The following is a 23,426-nucleotide window of genomic DNA, read 5'->3' as shown; positions in this document are numbered from 1 at the left end:
GTTGATCACTCAGTTCAACATAACTGCTTACAATCATCGGACGTTAATCTTGACTCGTATATTTTAGTTATATTCGAAGTATTTTGTATTGTGGTATTTTATTATAGGATAGTCCCGACGCGAATAAATCTATATTTATTTAAAAGTAAGACCTGTGCGGGCTATTTATAACTGAAAAGCTTGAGATTTCCTGAAAGATATCTATAGAGGTTTGTACTCTATATAATTAAAAAATATTCTTAAGTTGCCCAAAAATTAATACCTAATATAAAAAATAGTGACAGACACATGATAAATACAAGAAATAAAAATAAACTCGTAACGCCAAAATTTGATCTTCAATAATTTTAAAAATTCTTCATGGGTCTCAGTTTACACAAATATAATAAAGATTCACGAGATATCTAAGACTTCCCTTTTCTCAGTTTTAAACCATAAAATTTAAAAAAAATCTCTTTTATAAGGGTTTATAATCTTGTTTAAGGGTTTTTTTTTAGATTTGTGAAACTTGATTTGATGACTTATTTACATGGCTGTTATTATAATCTACACATAAAAAAATCATTTTTAAAAAAGCAACCGTTGAGTTTTTAGTCGGCACTTCTCAGTAGATAAACATTCCGAGCCGGTGATATATTATTACTTATAATGTAAAAATGGTCGATGATATAAAAGTATCTGTTAATACCTATTTGAAAAAGCAGATTTTGAATTTGAAAATTTTATAATCCTCTTTGACCCTCTCAGTGGCTTAATATGAAAGTCTACGATCAATGTGTGCCAGTGATGACGTGATCTACGTTTCATTGGTGTAAGTCATCACTCTATTGGTTAACTCTCAGACGCTCAACGAGTCACAGAGAGGACTATGCCCGAGATGGCTTCAAGATGTCTAATTAGAAATGAGAAGAAAGAAAGTAATCGATATAGTCCAAAGGATTGGCAAGTGGAAGTAGGTACGCAATACAGTGCACAGAACGGACAGCCGGCGCATGGAGCTTGCAAGTGCAACTGGTCCTATTGAAAATCTATGGAGAAAACCTATGTCGGCAATACACATCCTACATCTGAAATAATAATGATATTTAAACAATTTAGAATAATTCACACAAATTATTAAAACATCATTCTTTTCCTTTTACTTCTGGCAGGATATAATACAATTTTTTTAATATAATGTAACCTTTTTTTTACCAACGAGTTCAATATTATTTTATAGTTAAACTTAGTTAAGAATGACTTAATACTGCGATAAAACTTTTTATGAGTCTATTATTTGAAGTTTTTATAGTCCCCACGAACTATTTTTGATGACTTTATGTCTTGTCCACGGATGTAATGAACATTCGTTATAAGATACTAATATTGGATAACTTATTTATTATATCATTATGAATCTAACCATACCGGTGTATTAGTTAATTAAAGCAAATTTTATTTATCAGAATCTAATTTAATCGCCAACTTTTACAAATAAATTTATTATTAAAATTAAACATAAGTCTCCGTATTAAAATGACTGTAATCGGTGTTTATATATAGTAAGATTTAAGCGGTTAAAACAAAAAAAAATTATAAGAATGTTATTAATACAACACATTATAAATTTATAAATAAATAGAAAATTGTAAACATTATCCTTAAACATTTTTCTTATATGAAAATACTGCTTATTTTAAATAAATTATTTTTTTTTCTATTATCACATACTCATCGGATACAGAAGCAAAATGAAACAAGAGCTTCGTAAATGAATGTTGCTAAACCCCTAATACGCAGGTACGACCGAATTTTTAATTTTAATTATGCTTTATTGAACTATTTTAATGCATCTTTTTAAGTTAATAAATAAATATAACGGTGCTCATGTGTATAAATGTAGTCCTTATGAAATGTGTCAAACAAACTCTGACATCTTCCGCCATCTAGCGTTCACTTTTTAATATAACTGCAGAAACTTGATGAAACATAATAGAAATGTTTTGTTTATGTGCCGTTAGGTGGCGCTATTAAATACAAAAGTATTACATATTTACTTCTTTTCTTAAAAAACAACTGTTCGACTTTTCCTTGAGAATATTACAATGAACTTTTATAAAAAGAGTTTAAGTATTTACTGTTTATCATTAAGGCTTAGTAACCATGAAAATTATTAAAATTTAAACTAGGTTTCCTAGCAACCGACTGTCTTCCAGATAAAGTAACGTTTATTGTACGCTTACCACGATGCGATCGATGATATCATCACTACAACGACAATTTTTTGGATTTTTCAAAACCCGAAAATACTCTAATAAACCAGGCGAGTAAAATTAAACTTATTTACTTACAAAGGCAATAGAAAAGAGCGTAGTTAGCTTGGGGATAAGTGCCTGGAACATAGCTCATTTAAACCATGTCCGTAATGTAGCTTGCAAATTCGTTTCACTCACTTTCGTCTAAATTTTACGACTTTTTAATTATAAAATAACAACAAAAAAGTTTTGGCTTTATTTATTCCGACTTACATGGCTCACTACGTTAATAGTGTATAAACTTGATTTTGTTACCATTGCTTTAATACACTGTTATCGCGCGAAGTATTTATTATTCAGTTTAAGTACCTTTTCTATGTTCGTTTGTATGTTTTAGCCCATAGATGCCTACTGTAAGGCATATTGATCCTTTTTTCAACCAACGTTTCACGGTGGAGAAGGTGTTTAATCTATAACTTTTTAGCAACGTTTGTAAATTGTCAATAGGAATGTTTATAACTTAAAATATACTATAAGTGAAGACTTCCAATTTCTTTATGTAATTGTCGACAGCTGTTAGTCCCTCGTTAAAATAAATAAATTAAATACCTGTCCCAAATCTAAATCCCAAATTTGTCAAAGTAAAAAACAATGCATTCTTTTTGTTATCATTATCTTTGTGTTAACTAAATTCAAATAAAACACTAAGAGATACTTTGTGCATTAAGCGTAGACTTTAATTTTGTGGAATAAATAAGTAATATCCTTTAAAGTATTTTTTCAGTTAATAGACGCTCACTGCAAGACATAGGCCTCACCTAAATATCTCCACGATGACAGGTTTGGCGCTGCCGTACCTTAACCATGACGTCGGTTCACCTAGTGGGGAGGGTCTATCCATGCCGTGTCCACCAGCTCGTGCTCGCTATTCGTGCACATTTTAGTCCCATTGGCAATCGCTTGCACGAACTATATGCCCCGCCCATTGCTAGTTCAGACGGGCAATTCTTCGAGCTACGTCGGTAATCTTCGTTCTTCTGCGGATCTCTTCATAACTCTTTCCATTGCTCTCCGGGTAACCTTTGTCTTATTTATAAGGCTCACCGTCAGCAAAAAACCTAATGGTTTTAGATGTTTTATTGAAATTACTAACTTATCTGTATTTACTCTTTGTAAAATGGGTAATAACATATAATATTTTCAGAACTGCGATGTGACGCCCACATGAACGAGTTACCCGTGCCCTGCTTGCCGTGGGAGCCGTGGTATGCACAGAAGCAATCTTGGTATACTAAGCTTTTAGCGATGGCAATTGCTTGGTGAGTGGAACTTTTGACTTTTTAATAATTCATCTTAAACGTTTTAAAGCGTTTACATTTTATAACGTTTTTATGCAAAGGTAAAGGTATTCAATTTAAATGTTGAAAATATCAGAAATTATACAACGAATATTTCAAAGTTAACGCGTCATGATTTTTTTTGACGTTTACATAACCTATAAAGTTCGGTGTAATTTTATTTTTTTCCTTTTAATAACGAATTTAAATTGAATATTAGTAATTAATTAAAAATTTACTAGTATTTTAAACACAGGATTAAAAAATTAAACATTATTTCTTTCTATAGGTGGCTATTTTCTTTCGGCATGGCAATATATACGGAAAGTCTGTATCTGAATTGGGGACCGCCAAAGCAGCCAGGGCCGCCCAGCGATATGGTGGACGAGTGTGTTGAAGCTGATTAGTGGTTTTAATAAACTGTTAACAAGTGTTTTGTTTTTGTTTCATTATCATGTCAGCCTATAAATGCCTTCTGCAACGTATTGGCCTCGGCTGAATATCGCCATAATAATCGGTCTTGCGCCGCCCGCATCCGTATATATACCACAATATCGTTTCCACCCAGTGGGCGCCCTGCCCAACTCGCGTCTACCGGTTCGTGGTCGTATCGTGAGAACCTTTCGACCCCAACAGACGTTGATTTCACGAGCGTTGTGCGTCGCCCATTGTCACTCGAGTGATTCTTCAACCATCGATGACCTTGCTTCTTCTTCGGATCTCGCAGCGAAGCTCCGAGTAGAGCCTATCATTACTCTGTGTGACTTTGAACCTTATAAGCATCGTAAACGACCACATCCCAGATCCATAAATCATCACCTGCAACACATACTGGTCAAAGACCTTCGATTTCATAGATTTGTTTACTATTTAAAAAGGATATAATGGAAGAGGTATCTTAAACCTTAGAACGCGGTGTTTAATGCGTAGACTTTTAAGTAATAGTAAGAAAAAAATTACTATCACGTACAGTACTCGGCGATAAATATTGCACAACGACCTTTGGAAAGAGACAATCGGCTAATTTCGGCTTAGTAGAGCATTATCTCTGTCCCACACTACCTATGTGACGTTTTGTCAGTCGTGCGGCAATGTGGCAATATTTATCACCGAGTACCGTATGCAAGCGAGCTATTGGTCTAAACAAGTTTAGTGAAGCCAGTTTAACGCCAAACATTAAACAATACTTAGGTCTCGCTTCACAAATAATCTAGTGATGAACTTACATTCTTTGCTATTTAACTTAATTTTAAACTGTTTTATTTTTTATTCAATATCAACAATGATTGCATTATTGTAAACTTAATTTACTTGTTAATCCAAAAAATTAATAAAAAAATTCATTTCTCTATTTAAATACACTTCCAGTCACTAGTGTGATTTGAAAATAAAACAAATGTGATAGTTTGAGATGTATTTATGCAATATAGATAAAATTTACAAGTGTGTAAATGGTTCAATGATGACATATTTGTTGTGGAGTATCACAATACACGCATTCATTTTAAAAGATAATGTCAAAGTTCTGGGAAATGGAAACAACCGCTTACATGCTAAACATGCAACTGCAATCTATTGAGACTGCAAATATCACTAGGCTTGTTAAAACTAAATTAAACTACACTTGTGGCCATACCACGAAAAACTAATTAGATACGGAATTTATCTCAAACCTATACAAATTACAAATGAGTTTTAATAATAAATATAAATCATTTTTTTGGAGATAGGGAAAAAGCAAATATTATTTATACACTATATTTTAGTTATTGGTGCATTTTGTATTATTATTCTACATAATCAATTTTAATTGTCAATTAAATTCTATGATTTCCACAATGGGCTGTTCATAAAATACCTCCGCTCTGTAGAGAGGGACCACTTCAAGAGATAAAAGGTGACACTTATTACTCTAATATTTTCTCTATTATTATAAAAACTCATTAAATTTCCCGACTTATTTAAATTGCATTTTTATTTTATTTTTTTTGTATAACTATTACACATGATTCAAAGATTTCGTTAAAAAAATACCATAGACCCTCTACTTTTTTATTTATAATTAAAAATTTATTAATAGCTAAATCGTATTAAAAAGGTGGATGACAGAAATTGTAATATGATGTGAAAAGTGGATTCAAAAGAATAAAATTTCAGGTGAAGCATTTTATGAACAGTCCCCAAGAATTCATTGATAACACTGTCATAATATAAGAAAGGCAAACTGTAGATTTAAATTTTACTATATATCAATTTGTATAGACTTGAAAATTCAAATGTTATAAAGTAGATATCCTAGTTAAAACTTGTTATCTGCTCTCCGGTTTGGGTTTCGGTGGTTTGAAGCCCATTATCTTCTTCTTCTTCTTTTCTTTGCTACTGCCAGACTGGAAGGTCTTCCAGCTGTCTACTCTGTTTTGTCTTGATTCCTGAAAGATTAAAATAATTGGTTTTAAACTGAGTCTATGTCATCCAATCTTCCGATATTCAATCACTAAAATTTTCATACAATAGATTAAAATGTTTTATATTACATTACAAAAACATTATTATGATAATTTAATTCAGTTTTTTATGATGAAGCATCTTATTAATATTCAATTTTTAATTACTCGTTTTTTAAAGTAAGCATTGTAAAATAATGAAGGACTGGATGGAACCGTCAAAATATGACTGTGCAAAGAGCTTTTGAATAATAATGAATATCAAAGAAAGTTTTGTTTGTTTTGAATGGTATAAAAAGTTACAACTTTATAAAAAGGTACTATCCTAATTTAAAGTAGAACATAATTTTAATTTTTAAAGTTACTTCAAATTTAATTTACTTCAAATTCAATTCATACTTCAACATTTATAAATAATGAAATGTGATAACGTGTGAGTGAATAACGTTTCTTGAAATTTTGTTTGATAATTTAAGTTTCCGTTAAAACATTTATAGGAGACATGGTTTCATTTTTGTTCAGCTGATAGACGCCTACTGCAAGGATCAGGCTTCGTCCCAAAGTTATTTAGTATCATAATTGCCACGTTTGACAGACGCTGCTACCCATCTTTTGGAAACTTGTTTGGGAGCAGTGCCAACCATCATATAAAAAATACACAAAGTATTAAGTAGAACAATATATGAATGAGAAAGTATCATTATTATTAAAATTAACAATATTGTTACTAGTAATTGGTACAATTACCTTTATTGTTATTTTGGTGCACAATAAAGTATAAATAAAAAAAAATATTACTTTCATGGATTTTAAACTTTTTACAGACATAAAATTGATGTTTTTTTTGTCAAATAATAATCCTCTATTATTGAATAAAATAATGTCAAAATTTTGATTTTGAAATTATTTGAATAAATTATAAAGAGTTTGTTTTATTAAAATTCTCCTACTCTCCTACACTCTTGAAATGTAACAAAAACTTGAATATAAGTGGTTTTTGCACAATCAACTTAGTAAATTAAATATGGAAATGATATATCATATGTCTACAACATGGTTGCACAGACTTATTAAGAGTAGGGGCCACTCGGGCAAATCATGAACTGATGGCCGACCGGCCGCCAGAGGTACAGGTAATTAATTTTTTTGTGGTTATATTCTGGAATAGAATTCAATATTTTTCGAATTTACGAGAGCATTATTTTCACTGTCGGCGGGCCACTAGTATTCGACCGGCGGGCCGCGGTCTGTGCATCCATGGTCTACAAGGAGTGATCATGCCATTTAAATTTTTAAGGGTGGGCAGTTGTGATAGCAAAGGTAAATGGGGGTGTTGTTTTTGTTTAAGTTTACATTTTAATTGGCGCATATAAATTTTGAAAGAATATTTATCCACATATATACACATAAAGATGCTAGCCATGATTTGATAAGTCTATGTATAAATCATCCTAATCACAATCTATGTATAAATAATGAGGAAAAATCTGACACATTTAATTTTGGCTGAAACTAACATTTTTGCCTGATGCGCCTAATCAAATGGGTACTACAAGGATTTTTTTTAATTTACATGAATTTATCTATTAGGGAGGCCGAAATTTAACAATAATCGTTTATGTCGACATATTTTACAGAAAAATCGATTGATTTTTACCGCTCCTGCATTGAAAATTTATATACTAGATGGCAAAAGGTTGTTGATAACAAAGGTATATAAATAAAACTGGTTAAAAAAGTAGCTATGTGAATTTAACGAGAAAGCAACATTACTTTCTGGTCCGCCTAATACCTGCCTAAAATGTTTAAATGTTTTATGTAATCAAGTTGTAAGTACACTTTACAAATCTATTTAATTTACCTCAAAGTTTTTCGCCCACTCCTTCTCAAGCGACATCTGCTCTTCCTGGTCTATTTCAGCTTCGCGCTTCCTTTTTCTCTCTTCCATATCTCTAGTTTCCAAATGTTGCCGTTTGCGTTCCATGTCCGCGAAAAGCTGTAAATTAAACATTAAGTACATATTCATCTGGAGTTATCATAATCTTAACACAGATTCATTCCTGGCACCGCTAGCAATTTTTTACAAATTTCTTAAACTTTTCCGTTCCTTTATACTTTGTGTTTATCATTGCGATAATACTACGGAGAACCGAATTAATTAGCAAGAGTTCACTGCATCAGTAAAAAAAGATTTCGACTATAATTGTGAAGTATAACAGATCAAGAAAAATTGACAATTTCTGCTACAATTAGAATCATTATCATTATTTCAGATGTAGGATGTGACCTGCTGGACTTAGGCCTTCCCCATAGAATTCCGGGGGATGTCCTACAATGCGTTTGCCCATCTGTCCTTACTCCAGAACCTTAAGGCTTTAGTGACTGGCTGTTCTGTGAGTTATATGGCCTTAGCACTGCTACTTCAACATGCCAATTCTAGGTACAATGTTGAACGTCCATGGTGATCCTGGTCCCTGACTTGATCTTGTAAAAAAATCCAGAGAAGTATATGTGCCAGTCTCCGTATGCAATATAATATAATATAAAAGCGACTTTTAATGCATAAATAAAGAGAGAGAGAATGAAAATCCGATTTATAATTAACGAAAAACAGCTACTACTATTGTGTAGACAATATAGTTTAAGGATTTTTTGATGGAAAATTGAGTGAGATACAGCCTAAAAACGCGAGTGTCGTAAACTTAAAAAAAGCGAAATTTTTAAAAAAAATTGTAGTCTATTTTTTTAGTTTATAATTATTATTATAAAAATAATAAAAAGTAAGGAATTGGAACATTGGTGTTCATAAACTAAGTGCTATATTGTATATACAATATATGTTTGATTGCATTGCATATTCAAAAACTTAGCACACATTTAATTAGCCTCATAAATAGAAACACATGTAGACTTTTGAAGCAATAAAAATTATATCTGCAGCAATAGTAACAAATTTCGTAAATGTATAGGTTATATTAAAATACCTTCATTGTCATAACATAGACTGCATGCTTATATTTTGCAGGGTCATCTTCTGGTATTCCTTCAGCTAGTCTTCCTTCTTTTTTGAATTTCTTGCGCTTCTGTTCTATCTGAAATCAATAATATTTAAAAAAAATATTACATGAAAAGACATTTAATAATTATTTGAGCCTGCACAATAAACTTAGGGTCTCCTAATCAGGTCACCTAGGTGTCACAATTATCTGCTATGGAGACTAAAATGTAATTGCCATGTTATATTCAGGATAGTATAAACATTGTGAGTTTCTAAGTCTAACATTTATTAATAAATTGCCTTAATAGACTTGAAAAAAGACTAAATATATTTTAATTTGATTAATATATTCATAAATTGTTTATCTTAACAAGCTATGTTTACTTACAAAATAAAATTTACTACTTTGCAAGATTTAATTGTTAACATGCCTTTTTCATCTTGGGACAGAACTTTAAATTTAGTCTGTAGTTTGAATGGAAAAAAGATTGTCGCCATTTTCACTGTATTCCCTTAAAACTCTTAAAATTAAAAAAAAAAAACAATTACTACATTCAGGTATTATTTAAAAAAATTAATGAAAAAAAATCCAATTTGTTAATCTTTCATTATTTCACACTTGCAATACATTCGGCAATAACTTTTTATTTATCTATAATCATTGTCACTTCTGCTTTAACACGCCCACAATAAGACCAATATATATATATATATAGACAAATGATTGTTACCATATGGTCAGTTCTTTCTTTTGCTTCCTGATATACATCTAAGCATTTCTTCCTGGTATCTTCATTTTCCAATATCTTCCAAGATCTATTAACAATTTCGAAAGCTTGCTGAGCCCTTTCGGGATCATCCTGTAAATAAAAATAAATATTGACAGTTACCATCTTACTTACATGTTTCTTAAAAACCATTTCTGTTAAGATTAGAATTATAAACTTTGTCAAAAATAAATAATTCTCATTAGCTAATGTTAACTAATATGATACACATCAATGTTTATCTTATTTAATTAATATTAATCAAGATAAACTTTGTTGACAATAATTTTTAATGTTTTTTAAATAAAATCTCACCGAATAGATCACCCTATTGCTTTAGATTTATTTCATAAATATTTCCATATTGCACAAAACATGATTTATATTTTTGGTCAGGTTTTCAAAATTTAATACAGAGTTCCAAATATTCATTATTTTTCATAAAAAAAAAACCAGGGACATGATTAGAAGCTTTTGACAACTTTTTTTGTGTTTTGCTACTTAGTTAAACTGTTATAATAGAAAAAGCTTACAGGACAATCAATAATAATCAAGTTATATTGATTTTACCCTTTTTTACAAAGGCTATGTTGATTACAAAGTCATTCTCTATCTATATGGATTAACATAATTTTTATTTCTAAAATAATTATTGTATTTGTAAGTATTTTGAGAAAATATATTAGAATCCTACAGAAATTCATCGACATTGTGACCAATGATAAGCTGTATTTAAGGCAATCCCAAAGGCTAGTAGTATTGTTCTTCTGCAACGCTTTGGATAACGTTGAAAAAATTAAAGAATTATTATTAGTTATATAACAATTTTGAACAAGAGTGTAATATTGACAGTAGTGCATAATTGTTCCCCGCCTGTTAACCTTATACACAAAAAGCATCCATGTTTATTATGATCTATTACAATACTAAATAAAAAATCCCATTATAGTTATTTATTTGCTATAAATATCACCCTTGTTACTAAATATAGTTTCCATAGTTTGGTCATCTCCTTTCATCCATGCATTTGTTCTTTATCATACCTTACCTATAGCATGGCGCCAACGGGACCTCTGTGATACGCTTTCGTTGCCATCTGTGGATAAAAATGAAATATTGACGGGGATCACCGTCTCGACTACATGACTAGGTACGACAAGATATTCTTTTTAATTTGGTTTAATGGAAATAAAGAAAATAATCATCCACATGATTTAGTAAGTACATAGTAAAGAGAGATTATGGCACAGTTATTTGTAAATATGCCTATTTTATATGTTTAAATGACCTTCATGCAAGTTTAAATATATACATCAGAAAATGATGTTGAAGAGGTTAAATTCTACTTGATATCTATTTAATATATATAAATAACCTTTAGTTTGGCCAATATATTTTCCAAAAAAAAATTGAAGGCATTAAATAATAAAGATATTAAAGTAACAAATAATTCATTTAACTTACAATATTCTTATCAGGATGAACAAGAATGGATAGTCTCCGATACTTCTTTTTGATTTCTTCAAGAGTTGCATCACATTCAACTTGTAGTACTTCAAATGGATTAAGATTGAAATAGGTTGACCCGGGACGCAAGAGCCTATCTAGTTGTTGCTTTGGTGTGAGAACAGAATCCCTTTTCTCTATCTCTTTTACCTAATAATAACAATCATTTATAAAGTTTTCTCATGTATTATACATATATTTACAATTTAACTTTCTTTGTTTTATACATAGGCTAATTGGATAAAGTTGTAAAACCTATAAAGAAGTGTGAGTTAAGCTTGTATGCTATCAATTAATGTATGGCACACTGTAACTAAAAATGGTTTATTGTGTAATGGAATAAAAAAAAAATAATTTAATGTTTACTGTGTCCCAGATCACTGTACTATCAAGACATTTCTTTATTAAAAACTTTAAAGATTTTACACCGTTTTCCAATTACCTTCTATAACTCATCATTACTATTATCATGTAAAGTAAAATTAAAAAAGTAGCTGAAAATTTTTAAGGAACACAGCAATGACACTTTTTGGATTCTAGTGTTCCAAATGCAATGATAAAACAAATGAGCTGTGTAAAAGCTACACGCCTGATCTTTGAAACACTTATACAGACGTTTTTTTTCATACTATGGTTCCAATGGTTACCAATTTTTAACTTTAAATCGTTAATGTTTAAATGTCCTCAATGTTGGTTGTAACAAAAGTAACGGTCTTAAAGTGGAGACAACATCAACGTTTTCCAATTAAGCAATAACTATTAATTACTTAACATAGAAATAAAAAGAAGGAAATAGGTTATTATACCTCCGTATAAAACTCATCGAACGATTTATCCTTTGCTGTAGATGGTATGGATGTCATTTTAAGATGTTTTAAAAAATCCTGTTAAATATTTTATTGCAGTCACAAACACAGCATTTGTTAATATCACTAAAACGCTCGTTAATAAACAAAATGCTTCGATGTATTTTTTGACAATTATGCTTTTTTAGAAGTAGGCCTTAACTAATAGACTTCCAAACAAGGAAAATACAGACTACAAATATACATAACCACAGAGTAGAGAGATTTAAAATTATTTTATATCAAAAATTATTAAGCTATTGTTGAATAAAGCTGATATTGATAACGATTGATAAATTTACTTATTTATCTTTCATAAAACTAATAATTATTTTTATCGCTTTATTAAAGAATAAATAAAAGTGTTAACAATTAGTTAACATTTTTATCACCATTTTTGCATTAAAAATAACTTAAAAATTTGTAAATTTAGTAGTTTAAAATAGTACATTGTGTAATATGTAGTTGTTAAATATGTCCTATTTTACTCACTAGACTAAAATAGAAAAAAATACTTTTTGGCACTATATTTTAAATAATTTTTGGAAAATAATAATTTAAAAAATGATTAACAATTTAACAGTGGATAGTATAAGCGAATATTATTATCTGTGGTGCAATGTCAAAATCAATGTAAACATTGATTAGATGCGTTTTGATATTTCTTCTTTGCTATCGTCATCAAATAGTTAACATACAAGGTCATATCGCGCTTGTCTTTTACTCTACTCTGTCTGCAATTTGTGTTATCTATTTTTTATAATATATTCCTGCTATTAAATAAACAAAACTAATAAAACTTAAGGTGCGTTGGTAAGTTAAAATGTTACATAAAAATGTACCGCTACATATATCTTTGTATAAAAATACACAAAAAGTCTTTGGACTACTCAATCAATCTTTCTTCAAAGACATAAGATTTTGTCTTAGTTATTTACAAATTTTTTGTCCCCTCTTTTATTGTATACAAGAAAAAATATAATTTCTGAAAATATTATTTACAAATTTGTATGCGGGAATGGTAAATTAAATCTTCATGCTTTCTTTTCTTATTTGATAACCTATTAAATCGTCGCTATACATAATATAACGGATATTGCAGCATACTAAAAATATATGCACTTAAATATTATAAAGTAAACTAAGAATTTTTGCATGGATTTTTGGTTATTTTTAATTTTTCCAAATTCTACGCGTATATCAACTTGATTTTATTGAGTACTTCCATAGTCCGAGCTGAGGTTCGCCTTTCCCAGACATCGTCGAATCAGAATGTCAAACGTATGTACGAGTAACAGGCCAAGTAAAGGTCACTCTTGGGGGCCCCTAATTTCTAGTTTTGAGACTTCTTTTTCTAAAAAAGAAATTGGCTAAGTTCACAGAGCTCATTAATATTCCTTTAGTAACAGGTGCAAAACCAGTTAATCACGTGAGCGTAATAGATGTTTACACATATTGTTTTTACATTATAGAGCGACGAAAACCGCTGCGCGGCGAGATGTACGCCTAAAAAAAAGATCACGTGCGGTAGCGGTGGTTGGAGCGGCCGATAATCTAGCAGGCTTATGTCCAGCAACTACTGAAATGATGATGATATTTAATATTTTTGTAAATAAGGACTGTCCTCTTCAGAGTTTTGTTGATAGTTTTTGATTGTATCATAATTTATCACTTATTTAGCGATAAAGATCTCTTTATATTTTCCATTGCGGACAATAAATGTTTTTTAACGCTGTCGTTTGTCATTAGGTAAAATGTTTACGGATAAAGTAGTACTAATTACCGGTGCCAGTTCGGGAATCGGTGCAGAAACTGCTATAGAATTTGCCAAACTTAATGCTAATTTAGTAATTACTGGAAGGAACAAAGAAAATCTTGAAAAAGTTGGCAAACAATGTGAAGATGGTTCTAAAGGTAAACAGAAACCGTTGATCGTCATTGCTGACATGAATGTAGAGGCTGATATAGAAAAAATTATACAAAAAACAATAGAGAAGTTTAGTAAACTCGATGTTCTTGTCAATAACGCTGGAATACTAGAAAGTGGTACAATTGAAACGACCAATTTGGCGCAATACGATAGAGTCATGTCCACTAATGTAAGAGGTCCATATTATTTGACAATGTTAGCAGTTCCTCACCTTATCAAAACTAAAGGATCTATCGTAAATGTATCGAGCGTTGCTGGAATGAGATCTTTCCCTAATGTTCTTTCTTATTGTATATCCAAGTCTGCTTTGGACCAGTTAACGAGATGCACGGCATTGGAGTTAGCATTGAAAGGTGTGAGAGTAAATGCAGTGAATCCTGGCGTGATAACGACAGGAATACATATGAAATCTAGTATGAATGAGAAGCAGTATGAAGAGTTTCTCAAAACGTGTAGTGCGACCCATGCGCTGGGGCGACCAGGTGATAGTAAAGAAGTAGCGTCAGTTATAATATTTTTAGCAAGTGATGCAGCAAGTAATATCACTGGTGCCACTCTGCCCGTGGATGGAGGCCGTCATGCTATGTGTCCTCGCTAAGCAGCTGTTTATAAGTTTTTATCTAAATTTGTATTGTATACTTGAAATAAAATACTCTTATTTTTACGTGTTTATTTTTTAATTAATCAATAAAGGAATTACGAAAGTATTAAATGTGATATTTGTTAATTAAAACCACTTTAATCTCATTAAAAAATGTTTAAAATTAACCTTGCGAAACACATTTGATAATCTGAATTGTAGTGTTTGTGATTGCGGCAGAGGCTTCTATTAAACCTTTACTTACACATGAAGCTATCGTCTCTATAATATCGTCAGTTAAATCTCTTTTTGCATCTCTCTGTAAAGTTAATGAATATGTTAATAGTTACATACAAATCTTAAATACAAGCTGAATAGAAATAGATTACTCACATATTTCAGTATGTCTTCCTCCTCACGTTCTAAAACTTCATAGATATTATTTCTTACGTTGTTAAAACATTGATCAATATCATCTTTATTGAGGCACAAATATAATTTATTTTCAACATTGGCCATGAACTCTGTTTTATCAATTAAGATTGTGCTTGACTCTTCCATGACTGATAAATATTGTAGACTCTCTGATATACAAACACTTACACTTTTTAATATTCCTTTCAAAATTTCTTCAATTTCCTCCTGTTTTTTCTAGAAAATATAAAATGTGATTTAATATCTCTTACGTTCTAATATATATAAAAATATATTAAGAAAATTATTACTTGAATGCATTCTTTCGTAAGTTCCCCAGTGACCTTTAAACTCGCTATAAGTGCTTTAATTTCCTCTTTCAAGTACTGTAGTCGTTTCTTAAATAACTCATTAAAGTCCTTTGCTTTTGTTTTGACGTTGTAAATCCAATTAGTGACCTTTTCACCAGTATGTTGTGCAACATTCTTTACAGACTCCCAAGCATTAACAGCACTATGCTTTACGCTATTCCACAAATTTGTTAAAAATTTAACTTGCTTCAATTTATGTTGAGAATTTATCAAAGAAGCGTCTATTTTAGGATCCGTAAATGTTAAGCTGCCGTGAATGTCCTAAAATGTCACAGTTCAATTAATAAATTTCAATTTTTGGTATATACTGTTTTTTTGCAGTTGGGAACTTTGAAGTACAAAAATGTACGACCGAGAGTAACGACGACGTTAAAATTCGTCGCATTGCTTTAATAGAATGCAACATACCAGTTATTGTACAATGTATAATTTACCAACAATTTTTTAAAAAATGAGAGTTATGTCTGTCTTTATTTTCGTAATTTTGCCTGTAACTATTCAACAATAATAAATAAATGTCTGTCGAAGATCGAATTCCCCCAGACAATATTTCCTAGTTTTTTTAACTTAATAATGATTGCGACTAAATATATATAACTAAAAGTTAACGTAAATAAAAAGTAAAACTACCTGAGTCCATAAAAATAGAAGCCATAGAAGTAATAAAAAACGCATTGTTACTAAGCCGTAACTGCGGTATTCACAACAATTGAACAAAGACTATGATGCTTTTAATCGTTAACCTTTTATAGGCAACAATAATTGGTACACAAACACTAGATACAAGGTATATACTGTATTGACTTAATATTAATCTTTTCTTTTGAGTGTTATATTGACACGATGTTAACATTTATCGTGACGAAATGATTATATCGCCCTGTGCATATGTATGTATATATTGGCCATCTGCCAAATTCGTTAAGAATGCATTAAAAATGTTTCATAAACTTTATTTTTGAATGTTGATTCGACTTTAACACAAAAGTAAAGGTGTGCAATCGACATCTTGTCTTTGGTGCTTCAAAATTATACTGTTTTACATGATTTTTAATATGTATTGGATATTATATCTATCTATTTATGCATATTAATGTCTACTTTAGATTATTTATAATGATCACCTTTGTAAGCAATGAGTAGGACATCTGAAGAGCACTGTTCGATAGAAACTAGCATCTAATTGACCTTCCTTGTAATGTTAACATCTTTCAACTTATTGTAAAATACATTAGAGTTCCAAATGTGCACCGCCGAGTAGTCCTCGCTTCGCATAACTTACACTACACCTCATTCACTACACTATACACCTACACAGGTAATTTCGCTCTTCGATACTCCCCCCGCGCCTCAGTAAAAACCAAGAGACGTTCTAAAGACGTTCTCCTCACGCCCATCAGAGAACCACAGAACACTCGCTTCACCACACTCCCTGCAGACACTAACAACACTGCAAGCGCAAACCACTCAGCAACATCAGCAATCACTGCACCTGCAACACTTTACACATATCGTCGCGTCCTATACAACAGAACAAAACATCACTCATCACGCTACAACACCCGTTTTTAGTGAGCGGCCGCCCGCTCCCTAACCGCGAACAGCGTGGGCGGACCGTGGTTGGATCCGGATCCCGCTTCGGCTCGCCTGTGGTCCACGCTGCCGTCCTAACTCGCAAGCACACTCCATCAAAGCTTTACCGCGAAGAGCCTTAGCAACGTGCGAGCGTCCCCGTGCAACAGGTAGGCGCCCTACCAGCTTTAGTTTTTAGTTCTTAAATCTAGTTCACGGACCCTGCCGCTCCGTGAACTCGGTACCGACGATGTTGTAAAAGCCTTAGGGCTAAAGCATTAACATCATCAGAAACAATTCAATACATGTCGCTCTTCGTGCGTGCGTCTTCGTTGTAACCGTGGTACGATTACCCAGCGTAAATTTATAATTCGCGAACCTCCGGTTTCATCGGTCTCAATTTCGATGAAGCTGTAAAAGTCTAAATAGGCTAGCAGCATAACTTCAAATCCTTTAAAGGGCAATACAAACGCCCTTCTACCTGAGAGGAGGCCACGACTCACACGGGTTAATTTATTATGATCACTTTTACAATTTTTCTTTGATGCAGTAGTAGTAAAAGTAATTCAATCAATGCAATAATAATAAAAAATACATTCTAACTGGATAATTTTAGTTTTAGTGTAATAAACATTTAAAATTAATTCTTCTTTTCAGCCGATAAAAGCCTACTGTAAAGCATATGTCTCCCCCAAATATCGCCACGATGACCGCTCTTGCGCTGCCCGCGTTTAGCGCCTTCTCGCAACTTAACTGTATCGTCCAACTAGGAAGTGTCCTACCCGCGCCGTGTCTACCGGCTCGTGATCGCGACTCGAGAACCTTTCGGCCCCCCAAAAAAAAGCCCATATAAAAATGTTACTTATTAGAATCTCAGAGAAAGTTATAACAAGCATGTCTTTATTTCTACTGCTAACCTTTTGTACGCTGCTATCTTTCTTATATTATATCATGTATGCATTAATTATTTGTTGGCATATTTTTGCTTCACGAATCTTTTCTCCAAAATAGTGTTTAGTTCTTGTATTACAAATCGCTGGAAAAGTTTTTTTCAGTAGTAGTAATTTTATCGATGTCAGCAGCACCATCACTCACAATATCCCGTGGGACTAATGCTTTGAAAGTAACTAAAATACACTAATTATACTGTATTGACATATAGTCAAGTTACGGATTTATTTTATAACAAAAATTGCGGAACTAAGCGTTTTTAGTTAAGAGGATCACAAATCTCCTTTTTTTCGAAATTTTTTTGCGGTAGGAACGCAGTTACTTCCGTATTTTCCATAGATTTAATCTTTACATTTTTGGTCGGGTTTTTGGAATATGGAAAAAATGTAGTTGCAGGGCTCCGCCGGCACCTCTGATTTAAACTAAGAATTTTCTCCTCGAGTAATAAAATTATATCCTTCTCGACATATGCAACATAGGACATGTAAAGGCAAACAAAGACCAGAATGTTATGGAATATGACCCAGATTTATTGTTAGAAAACATAAGTAAATTACATTATCTGTCTTATGAAGTAAATGAAGAGAAAATAGTTGTTGACGAGCAGCTTCCGATGTCCATGATTATTTTAGCTGTGCCCATACTTGCTTCCAGAATATTAGAACTGGCACAGATTTCAAAAGCTGCGGGTAAGGAGCTTAGAGCCAGGTTAATACGTGCTGTCTGTAAAATTATAATCAACTGTTGCCGTTAAAAAGTAAAATGTTAAATACACACTGAAGCCAATAAGATAAATTTAGTTTTTTACAAACTGTAAAAATCACGGCTTGACTTATCGTGAGAAAAGAAAGAGTAATATCGTGAGAAAATACACATTGCTTTTTGTGGTCTATGACAAGTTATATGACATAATTGTTGTCCAAGTCTAAAATCTAAAACAAAATTATCTACCAAGTTGTATTGAGTATTTTGAATACCTATTAAATTGATAAATAAACGACAAGTTTCTTGAAAGTTATTGTATTTTTTTCTTTATAAAATAAAGTTATATAAAGACTATATGGTGAAGAAGTAAGGTTTTCTTCACTAAGTTTTAATTCTTTGACTTTTAGCTTACCGTGCAAAATTCAATGAACTTTAATCTGACTTCTTGCTACGATTTCGTCAAAGTCCGTTTAGATGGATACAACTTCATCAGCTATGTAGCAAATTAACGAATTTAGGGTTGAGATTTGTATAAGAGATTAGAGTTAAGAATAGAGCGTGAGTGTTGTTAAGGATGTTGTATTGCAAAAATGCGTTATACTGAATTTAACATTTGTTAATTCAAATCATCATAATTCCTTACCAATATCCCACTGTTTGCTATGTAGATCATTCCCGTTCTTTGAGCTTGTAGGGCAACAGAACCTAAACATAATCCGACGTTTAAAACATATCCATTATCTTCAATAGAACAATTTTCAATACTTTCGAGTACTATTTTTGCATAATGCAGTGCGTTGACTGATTCTTCATTAAGATTGTTTATCATATTTTGCAGTTCTGTAACTCGATCATCTGCGCAAGATTTGGTTTTTGCATATGTCTGACTAATGAGTGCAATGGCATTCCCTCGATTAGACTGAAATAATACAAATACAATGATATTCTAATATAACAAGAACGTTTGTGTTACCTTAAGGAATAAAGTCAAACAAGTTTTTCCCTATGTGCAAGCAAATTGCATCATGGGATTTTTTACGGGAAGGCGTTTAATGTAGTTTTATTATTACTATGGCATTATATATTAGTTATACACATTAATAACGCGCTTTATAATTTAATTTTGTGTGACTGTACGACCTTTTTAAAGTAGGTGGAATACGCTGGAAACATGCTGTACCCAACCCATCTTTTAGGGGACATGGACGGAGGCTTATGCCCATTAGTAGACGTTCTAGGGCTGATATGATAATAATGACTGTGTGTATAAATTGTTTTATATATATATCTTTTACCTCGATACATTTTATTACCCCGCCACTTGCATCGATAAATCTGTCGCTCAATTTGCTTATACTATCAGAAATTCGACCTTCGAATGTTTGTATGTCTTGGTTAACTTTTTCCGAGTATAGCTTAATTTCTTCTTGAATGCCTCTTGAAAAGTTACCGACGGCTGTTATAGCTTGTTGCGCCGATTCTCTTAACCTCTCTGCGAGCTCTTTTATTAGTTGCCTAAAAATATTCCAAATTTAAATATTAGATTAATAGATAATACGGCTTGGTCTAAAAGTACATAAGAATGTATCGGTCGCGCTTAACTTGTGTAGTTATGATTATTATGAATACGATGCTGATTTGCAAAGGATCTCTACCAGGTTATCAGAGTGACAAACACATATGAAATATTTAAATTCAGTTCTTAATAATATCGTATAGTACTGTTATATAGGGTTCTTGTCTTGTCTTGTCTCAGCAGATGCATTTTCTCAACCATGCGGTAATGAGCTCATTTTGGATGGCTTTATTCCAGCAGACCCTAGGGTACCCACCGAATAAAACCCGCTGAACGTAGCGCGCTTCCAACCCGTTAATTATTTATTATTTATGTTATTTTATATTCTTTAAAAATGTCTAGTTCAGCTGACTCTCTTCAGCCTGCTCTTCTCAAATTTTAGGCATTGGAAAAGGCACTAGATTCTACTTAGCGTCAAAAAGAGATTTAATGAAATGTAGATAATAAAACTATGTATCATCGAAAGTCATAGCATCCAAAACGCAGAAGTAATTGCTGCTGGGACCCAAAGGTTACGGAGTGGAGACCGCGGACGGGTAAGCACAGCGTAGGATGTTTATCTAAGACGTGAACTGACGGCTTGTTAAGGTCATTAGAAGACCCTGGATGCAAGCCTCTTCCTATTAGTCCCATTAGAAATCTATAGGTGAGGTCTAGTATGGACGTTCTATTGCAGTTTTCTTTGATAGCTATTATAAATCATAAGTGTTAAAATTTTTTTAAAGTTAGTATAATACCTCGTATCTCCAAAAATATCCAAATTACTTTGCGGTCGCAAGATCAATGGGTTATCAGTTACGAGTGGATTTCCACGAGTTGTGTACACCTGAAAAAAAGAGCATTTTGGTATTTAATACAAATCTTAAAGGCATATCGCTCGTGTAACCGGCGCCCATTGGGGCCAAAATGTTTTCGAGTGGCGACCACGAGCTGGTAGAAACAGCGTAAGTATGCCTTCCACCAGGTGGACCGACGACATAATCAAGGTTGCATTAATTCGCAGGATATAGGCAGCGCATGATCGGGCCTTTGTTGTGGCAGTATTTGGGAGAGGTCTTTGTCTTACTGCGGGTGTCTATCGGCTCACAAGGCTCACATGATGATAATGATGATTATGTTGATAAACAACATTTTACATTAATTATTGCAACAGCAATTAAAAATACTTTTGCAACAGGCATTATAAGTGAAGGCATAAGAAGTAAAAATATTAGTCTGCAATAATAATTATAGTCCCGTTTAAGAGAGACTTAAGTAATGCAAGTACTGGTCATGTCAGACGTTACGGCAAAATTGAGCTAAGAGAGTGCAAACGCGGAGGTAGTCCGAAGAGTTTACAGCAGAAGTCTGGATACCTTATTAAACTATACTCTTAGATTTGTGGTAAAATATTTATTTTTTATGAGAAGTCCCAAATTCTCATCTGGTTACGATCAAAAAGATGGAGCCTATTGTAAAATTTATGTATAAATTTTGAAAATAATATGGCTCGAATTTTTATGTAAAATGCGGAGTAATTTTCCGCCAAGCTATTATAAACCTTATCTTATATAATAATATATAAATAATACACATGCGAACTTTGTCATCGTCTTTGTCACTCTGTTTGTCTTCTGATCCAGTACTGTTGCGACAATATGAACAAAAAAGCGCGTATGAATAGTTAATCCAATAGTAAAAAAAGATAACCATATGAACACTTACCAAAATTCCAAAACAAATTAAAAATCCGAAAAACTTCATTTTACTAATTATTTATGTTTCTAAATCTGAATCGAGTATTTTATGTTAATACATCTATAAACGTCGCACGAGATTTATATAGAACCCGCATCTAATGTTACTATCATAAAATGTTAGTTGAACGCAAATACGTTTCGTAGATAAGATCTTTCAAAAAAAAGCGAGTATGTAAATATCTGTCTGTTGTAAAATGGTAAACAATACAGACATCGCGAAAATTAACCTCAAGTTAAGAAATAATAAAAAAAACAGTTTTATGATAAAGGATTCCGTTCGCTGACCATGTTTATTTTACGACATATGTTATTCATTTACTGTATGGTATATTAAAGTTTAGGGTCGATATTAATATAATTTAACCAAATCTTAGTACGCCTATAAAAGAAAATTACATTATTGGTTATAAAAATAATAAATAATAGAATGATAACATTACAAGAAAAACGTGTAAAATATTCAAATTATTATCAAAATGAATTATTATTATTTGTCATCTTTCCTACGGACTTTGTACATCTGGAATTTATAAGCCTGTCATTTTGGTGGTGCATTTTGATGGGATAAATAAATTAATTCAGCATTTTTCAGAGTGATGGCTTTATACAAGGAGACATAGGTGTAATAGTTTTAAAGTTTTTTGTTGAATAATGTGCTATATATTCACACTTTAAAGCTTTTTATATAGCACGGTTAGGAGAATTATATATGTCCTTATGTCGTCCTCGTTTCAGCCCATTTACACTCTCTGCTAAGCATAGGCTTGCAAAGGATGTACTAAATCGCCATACCATCCTACTAGGTGGGTTGGCGATCGCAATGTTATGGTATGCATAGTACACTTATGACCATTCTTCGAAAACTTGTTTGTGAGTAGTGGCAATCCTATATAAGTGATGCACAAATTGTGAAATATTCAAGATTGTATCCAAGAATTAAACCCGCGAGCTACCACCGCAAGTCTAAGTTCCCTACCGCTGAGTTGCCACTGATCGATATATGTCTTTATGTATCCTTACTTAAAAAGGCTTGGCTTATGGGAAGGAACGATGAAATTATTTATTGCATTTCTCCGTGCTCATTTGTTATTTGTTCGTGGAAAAAGAGACACCGCACCGGAGACAGAAATACTAGTTACCACGCATTCTTTTTCCATAACAAGCAAACAACGCGCCACCATCATGATTCTTTAACAAAGATGGGTACAGATGTCTATACAAAAAGATCGCTTACCATCGGATAACTGTGAACATGTTCGTGTTAAAAAGCGTGTATATATATTGGCTCGTTTAACTGTATTTAGTATTTGACTATTAAGTAGCGAAGCACAAATTTTTAACTTTTAAACAAAAATAATATTTCATTCAGTCCCGAGTTGGAGCTCAATATCGGGAATAATGTAGAGTTTAAATGTTATTTAAATGTTCTTTTGGTGCTAACTATTTATCTTAAACCC

The 23,426-nt window shown here is 32.1% G+C and overlaps 4 protein-coding genes across 5 annotated transcripts; 2 read left to right on the top strand and 2 right to left on the bottom strand.

Moving 5' to 3' along the window:
- The first annotated feature begins 2,226 nt into the window (after window positions 1-2,226).
- On the top strand, window positions 2,227-3,978 carry LOC137931865 (uncharacterized). The gene is made up of 3 exons (XM_068775375.1): window positions 2,227-2,302; window positions 3,439-3,553; window positions 3,861-3,978. Exons 1-3 carry the CDS (start codon window positions 2,227-2,229, stop codon window positions 3,976-3,978), a joined length of 309 nt encoding a protein of 102 aa, XP_068631476.1.
- A 1,001-nt stretch (window positions 3,979-4,979) lies between these two features.
- LOC137931543 (dnaJ homolog subfamily C member 8) lies at window positions 4,980-12,271 on the bottom strand. Its single transcript, XM_068774968.1, has 6 exons — window positions 12,093-12,271; window positions 11,245-11,436; window positions 9,745-9,873; window positions 9,000-9,107; window positions 7,877-8,011; window positions 4,980-6,000 (listed from the first exon to the last, which is right to left on the bottom strand). The coding sequence occupies exons 1-6, from the start codon at window positions 12,147-12,149 to the stop codon at window positions 5,881-5,883; spliced, it is 741 nt and encodes a 246-aa protein (XP_068631069.1). The 5' UTR covers window positions 12,150-12,271; the 3' UTR covers window positions 4,980-5,880.
- Window positions 12,272-12,857: 586 nt separating this feature from the next.
- Window positions 12,858-14,759, top strand: LOC137931542 (3-oxoacyl-[acyl-carrier-protein] reductase FabG-like). 2 transcript variants are annotated; one of them, XM_068774967.1, is made up of 2 exons: window positions 12,858-12,936; window positions 13,881-14,759. In XM_068774967.1, exon 2 carries the CDS (start codon window positions 13,886-13,888, stop codon window positions 14,657-14,659), a length of 774 nt encoding a protein of 257 aa, XP_068631068.1. In that variant the 5' UTR covers window positions 12,858-12,936; window positions 13,881-13,885; the 3' UTR covers window positions 14,660-14,759. The 2 variants fall into 2 exon arrangements, with proteins under 2 accessions (XP_068631068.1, XP_068631067.1); XM_068774966.1 differs by having other exon boundaries at window positions 12,858-12,944.
- Window positions 14,760-14,825: 66 nt separating this feature from the next.
- Window positions 14,826-22,014, bottom strand: LOC137931818 (uncharacterized). Its single transcript, XM_068775330.1, has 8 exons — window positions 21,935-22,014; window positions 20,968-21,056; window positions 19,950-20,169; window positions 19,298-19,573; window positions 18,535-18,672; window positions 15,367-15,687; window positions 15,035-15,292; window positions 14,826-14,960 (listed from the first exon to the last, which is right to left on the bottom strand). The coding sequence occupies exons 1-8, from the start codon at window positions 21,971-21,973 to the stop codon at window positions 14,826-14,828; spliced, it is 1,476 nt and encodes a 491-aa protein (XP_068631431.1). The 5' UTR covers window positions 21,974-22,014.
- Between the last annotated feature and the right edge of the window lie 1,412 nt (window positions 22,015-23,426).

Source organism: Battus philenor, unplaced genomic scaffold, assembly GCF_028537555.1.
Source record: "Battus philenor isolate CCGP_79_NKW_IND1 unplaced genomic scaffold, ilBatPhil1.0.hap1 SCAF_8, whole genome shotgun sequence".
NCBI lineage: Eukaryota > Metazoa > Arthropoda > Insecta > Lepidoptera > Papilionidae > Battus > Battus philenor.
This window is presented reverse-complemented; position numbering and strand designations above follow the sequence as displayed.